The sequence below is a fragment of the Vitis riparia genome, unplaced genomic scaffold (genome assembly GCF_004353265.1).
Source record: "Vitis riparia cultivar Riparia Gloire de Montpellier isolate 1030 unplaced genomic scaffold, EGFV_Vit.rip_1.0 scaffold760_pilon_pilon, whole genome shotgun sequence".
NCBI lineage: Eukaryota > Viridiplantae > Streptophyta > Magnoliopsida > Vitales > Vitaceae > Vitis > Vitis riparia.
The window spans coordinates 72,113-78,355 of NW_023269771.1; the positions used below are offsets into that span (position 1 = coordinate 72,113).

General features: G+C 36.7%; 1 protein-coding gene across 1 annotated transcript; it reads left to right on the forward strand.

Annotated features, from left to right (window-relative positions):
- The first annotated feature begins 2,744 nt into the window (after window positions 1-2,744).
- LOC117910489 lies at window positions 2,745-4,122 on the forward strand. Its single transcript, XM_034824558.1, has 2 exons — window positions 2,745-3,713; window positions 4,034-4,122. The coding sequence occupies exons 1-2, from the start codon at window positions 2,801-2,803 to the stop codon at window positions 4,066-4,068; spliced, it is 948 nt and encodes a 315-aa protein (XP_034680449.1). The 5' UTR covers window positions 2,745-2,800; the 3' UTR covers window positions 4,069-4,122.
- The last annotated feature ends 2,121 nt before the right edge of the window (window positions 4,123-6,243 follow it).

Consider the following 6,243-nt stretch of genomic DNA (forward strand, 5'->3'; position numbering starts at 1 on the left):
TAGGTTTTAATATTCATATTTTATGCTTTATTTGTACTCAATTTTGCCCTAATTTCATGTTTTTTCAATTAAGGGGCCCTTAGGACCTTTTCCCTTGAGACAACCTTCCCATCTTAGGTGATTAATGATTTAATCAACTTGTAAGCTAGACCTCTTACCCCTTTAAAGGTATCTTAAGCATTTAGTAGTGAAAATCATGTTGACTTAAGACAACCATTATTGAGCCCTTAATGTTATAATTTGGCAAGCAAATAGGCAGTGAGAGCTTCAAGCATTTCACAAGGAGGTTTAATTAACAAGTCTATGGCATTAGATTTAATATAATTAATTAACTTGTGTTTGTATTGAAAATTCACCAATTGAGAGCACCCATAAGTAGTCTCAATTGAGTTAGCCTTAATTGATGGTTATTTCATGCAAAGAAAGGAACCCAGAAGAATTTTTTGATTTTTGCTAAGTCAAATTTTAACTCAAGTCATTCACTTAGGTGTTTTTTTTTTTTTTTTTTGGACAAAAATCATCAACTTTTTTCTTAATCAATTGGGTGAAAGAATTTGTCTCATAATTTTTCATTCATCTTCCAAATTTTTGTCATAATTATAATTTATGAGAATAAATATGTCAATTTGATGATTTTAAATTAATTTTACCAAACAACTTTAACATATTTTGATATACACATTTAAGAGCAATGACAAGCTTGGGGTTCATTCTATCTCACTTTAAACTTTCGATATATTTTCCTTAATTAGTCATTATTCTTTCAAAATTTTCTACATTTTCTTCCTAATTATTTCCTTGAAATTCATTAGAAACAAACTACTTTTAAAATAAGTTCTCAAAAAAATATTTTTATCAAAAGTTTGTCAAATATGTTTCTAAATTAGAAAACTATTTTATATTTTAAAGAATAATTTTATAAAAAATAGTATTTGAACATATTCTAAATTCTTGAGGAATGTATATTCCTCAAACTTTCTCCCTGTTTTTTTTTTAATGTACTAAGGAAAGGAAAGTGAAAAAAGTTAAAGAAGATAATTTTTTATATTTAAATGTTCTAGAAAAAGTTGCAAAAAATGCCAATGCTAAATTTGATTCAAGGAAATTAAGAAAAGAAAAAATATTTTTTAAAAAATTGTTTCTTTTCATATTTTATTTATTATAGAAAATTAGAAACAAAATTAAATATAATTTTAATTAGTTAGTGATGGGAAAAAACAATTTCAAGTTACCTTCTAAAATGTCCGAAAATCCCAATTGGTTGTTACGAACACAAGAACCACTCTATTTCCAAAACGTAAGTGTCTTGACCTTTGTTTTCACTAAGAAAACAAGAAAAAAAAAACCTTCAAGGAAGAAAGACTTTTCTGTTTTTTAAAAAGAAAGAATCATATTATTTCCTTTTTTTTTTTTTTTAATGTTTTTAGGGATAAAGAGAAGAAAGTGTATTCTTTCTTTGACCTGTTGTGGAAAAGGAAGAGATAAAACATGTTCTCATAGAAAGAGAAATTTGTTACAGATATGAGAACCATATCTTAACCTTTGTTTTAAAAAAAACTCCAAGAGAGAAGAATTTTGCTTTTTAAAAAAGAAGAATCATATTTTTTTTTTCTATTTTCAGGTTTTTAGGGATAAAGAGAAGATGTATTCTTCTTTGACTTGTTGTGAAAGAGGGATGTCTTTTCACACAGAGAGAAAACATGTTCTCACAGAAAGAGAATTTCTTTTTTTTCTTTTTTTTAATAGTAATAGTTTTTGAGAAGTTTTACAAATCTCCCGGAGGGACGTCGGATCTGGACGGCGGTGAGGGAGGAGTGCAGCAGCGTTGCAATGTGGAGATGATGGTTCTCACGGCAGTGTAGCGGTGCAGGTAGAGGAGATCGCATCGTCGGTGGTCGGCAGTGCATGAGGAGTGGTCGTCGGAGAGATGGCGCTGGTGAGGGCATTCGCGATTCTGTTCTTTGATGGATTCAAGCTTTTTCCTCTCACTCGCGATCACGGTTCCTCTGCTCTGAACTCCAGCTGTTGTCGGTGTTGTGGCTTCTTTTTATACCGACATTAGAAGTCACTGGAACTCCAGCTGTCATTTATTCTCAAGCGTGGTGTGCATGCTTCCATGTTCACGTGTTCTGTTGGAAATCAAGCCCACGTCGCCTTCCATCCTGTGCGTTCCTCCCCATATTTAGCATCCTCTGTTTACTTCCCTAAATTAGTGAAATATACTGCCTTTATTATAATTGATTTAGGAGTAATTCTAGCAAGGTAGTTTATTCACTTTCCATGTAAGAGTTTATTCTCTTTCCATGTAATAGTTTATTCACTTTCCATGTAAGAGTTTATTCTCTTTCCATGTAATAGTTTATTCACTTTCCATGTAAGAGTTTATTCTCTTTCCATGTAAGGGAAATTCCGTCCGGTGATAGTATACCAGTCCGGAATTGTCTCATATCTGTAGGCTATTTATTTATGCTTTCTTTCATTGTAATAAGAGTATCATAGAATGAATTGAGTCTATGTTCCTCCATAGTTAGTCTTCAAATTCTTCATGGTATCAGAGCAGGTTTAATCCTGTCTCATCGTCTTCATCTTTAGTCAGTTTTTTTTCTACTCAATTCTATTCTTCTAGGTTATGCCTAAATACGGTCCAGCCTTTGGAATGGCTACCAACTCATCATCCTCTACTTCTGATATCATCATCTCATCGTCTTCATCCTCTCATCAAATGGAAACCTCTCATATGCCAATCACAGCCCATAAACTGAATGGGCAAAATTATTTGCAATGGTCTCAATCCATATTAATGTTTATACGGGGAAAGGAGAAAGATGACTACATCACTGGAGCTTCGGCGGCACCAGAAACCACAGCATCAACCTACAAGAAGTGGATAGCAGAAAATAATATGGTCATGTCCTGGCTAGTCAACTCTATGACCCCTGACATTGGTGAAAATTTTCTGTCATTTGATACTGCCAAAGAAATCTGGGACATTGCAAAAGAAACTTTCTCAGACAAGGAAAACACATCTGAAATCATCCAGATTGAAGGCATCCTCCACGATTTGCGTCAAGGAAACCTTACGGTAACTGAATATTTCAATACTCTTACTCGTCTATGGCGTCAACTTGATACGTTTGAGGTTCATAACTGGAATTGTGTTACAGATGGTTTGTTGTATAAAAAGATTGTCGAAGGGAAACGTGTGTTTAAATTTTTGTTAGGTTTGAACAAAAATCTTGATGAAATCAGAGGAAGAATCATGGGAGTAAAACCTCTACCTAGCCTCAGAGAGACATTCTCTGAAGTGCGTCGTGAAGAAAGTCGGAAAAATCTCATGATGGGATCCCATCAACAACTGAATATGGCAGAAAGCTCGGCTCTTAAGACTCAATTCGCTCCTTTTGACAACCGTCAAAAAATTAAAGGAGGTAGACCTTGGTGTGATCATTGCAGAAAGCCGGGACACTCAAGAGAAACTTGCTGGAAGATTCATGGAAAGCCAGTAGATTGGAAGCCACGTCAACCACTTGAGAAAGAAGGACGAGGCAATCATGTGGCTACCGATGAACAATCGCCACAACCTGAAGCTAGCCCTTTTAATAAGGAGCAAATGGAGATGCTTCAGAAACTACTGTCTCCTCTTTTGTCAGTACAGTCACAAACTGGCTCATCTTCCAACCAGCTCATTGGTTCCGGAACCTTGGCTCACAAAGGTAATTTTTTGAGTGCCTTTACTGTTGGTAAGAAACGTAAAAAACCTTGGATCGTGGACTCAGGAGCATCTGATCATATGACGGGAGATGCGACAATTTTTGATACATATAGCTCATGTCCAAATAATTTAACAGTCCGAATAGCAGATGGTTCACTATCAAAGGTTGCCGGAACAGGTTCAGTTGTGCTATCAAGGGATCTTACTCTCAACTCTGTTCTCCTTGTTCCTAACTTGGACTGTAATCTATTGTCAATTAGTAAACTCACTAAGGAAAAGAGGTGTATTACTAATTTTTCCTCCACTCACTGTGAATTTCAGGATTTGGATTCGGGGAAGACGATTGGCAATGCTGAGGAATGCTCTGGACTCTACATCCTTAAGGAGCTCCATGATCCACAAGAACAACCTCAAATGGCAGTTGGTAGTAATTCTTTTTCGGTTTCATGTCAAAATAACGATAGTGCAATTATGTTGTGGCACTATCGCTTAGGTCATCCAAATGTTATGTATCTCAAGCATTTATTTCCTTCATTATTTCATAAAAATCCAAAATCCTTTGAGTGCGAAATCTGTCAATTATCAAAGCAAGTCCGGTCTCATTTTCCCATTCAACCCTATAAAGAGTCTAGTCCATTCTCAATGATTCATAGCGATATCTGGGGTCCGTCAAGAATAAAAGATGTAACTGGTACTAGGTGGTTTGTCTCATTCATAGATGATCACACTAGATTAACTTGGGTATTCCTCATGAAAGAAAAATCTGAAACGAGTCAAATTTTCAAAAATTTTAAAAATATGATTCAGACCCAATTCCAGTCAAAAATACAAATTCTAAAGTCTGATAATGCTAGGGATTATTTCAACTCCATTCTAGGAGAATTTCTAGCACAAGAAGGGATAGTTCACTTAAGTTCATGTGTTGATACCCCACAACAAAACGGAATCGCTGAAAGGAAAAATAGGCATTTGTTAGAGGTGGCTAGATCACTAATGTTCTCCATGAATGTTCCAAAATTATTCTGGGGGCAAGCTGTCCTTACGGCAGCCTACCTCATCAATAGGATGCCGTCTAGGGTACTAAAATTCCAAACACCTTGTCAAACACTCCTAAAATCCTTTCCGACTACTCGTCTCATCTCCACCGTCCCACCCAAAATTTTCGGGTGCTCTGTTTTTGTTCATATCAATCAACAACATCGAAGTAAACTTGATCCTAGGTCACTCAAGTGCATCTTTCTTGGGTATTCTTCAAATCAAAAAGGGTATAAGTGTTACTCTCCGGTCACAAGAAAATTCTACAATTCAATGGATGTCACATTTTTTGAAACCCAGCCTTACTATTCCAAAAACGATATTCAGGGGGAGAATTCAACTCAGGAATATCAATTTTGGGATCTTGAGTCATTCAGTGAGCCACCCATCATCACTGAAAATCACATTCCTCCAGAGTCATTTAATTAGCCCGAGTCCATTGTTGACTTGTGGGATAAGGAGCACATCCAAGAGGAAACGGAGGAAGGAGCACTTTCTCAACAAACCCATGAGGCTGAACCGGGTCCTAATCCAAGCAAACTTCCAGGTAACAACGCTCCTGATGGTACTGTTGATTCCGAGTTAGAAAATGATATTCTTAATATGCCCATAGCTTGGAGGAAAGGAATTCGATCATGCACTCAGCATCCCATTGGAAATTTTATTTCTTATGATAAGCTATCACCTACGTTTCGTGCATTCACTTCTAGCATCACAGAGATACAAGTTCCTCGGAATATTCAGGAAGCTTTCAAGTATCCTAAGTGGAAGGCGGCAGTCGATGAGGAAGTTCGGGCGCTGGAAAAGAATGGTACGTGGGAAATTACTGACCTCCCAAGAGGTAAGAAACCAGTTGGGTGTAAGTGGATTTTCACAGTAAAGTACAAGGCAGATGGTAATGTGGACAGGTATAAGGCTCGGTTGGTTGCCAAAGGATTCACCCAATCCTATGGCATTGACTATCAAGAAACTTTTGCTCCAATTGCCAAGCTCAATACTGTTCGTGTACTTTTATCCTTGGCAGTTAATCTCGATTGGTCACTTCACCAACTTGATGTGAAGAATGCCTTCCTCAATGGTGACTTAGAGGAAGAAGTTTACATGGACATTCCTGCTGGACTTGAGACGACATCAAACTTCAACAAGGTTTGCAGACTCCGAAAATCCTTGTATGGTCTCAAACAATCTCCCAGGGCCTGGTTTGAACGGTTCACTAAGGTAGTGAAAGGGTACAGATTCGTTCAATGTCAATCTGATCACACATTATTTGTGAAACACTTCCCAGAAAGGAAGCTGGCAATTATCATTGTATATGTGGACGACATAATTTTGACAGGTGATCATGAAGAGAAAATTGACTTACTTAAAAAATTACTGACAAAGGAATTTGAGATCAAGGATCTTGGAAACCTCAAGTACTTTCTCGGAATGGAGATTGCTAGGTCAAAGAAAGGTATAGCAGTCTCACAACGCAAATACGTTCTGGACTTATTGAA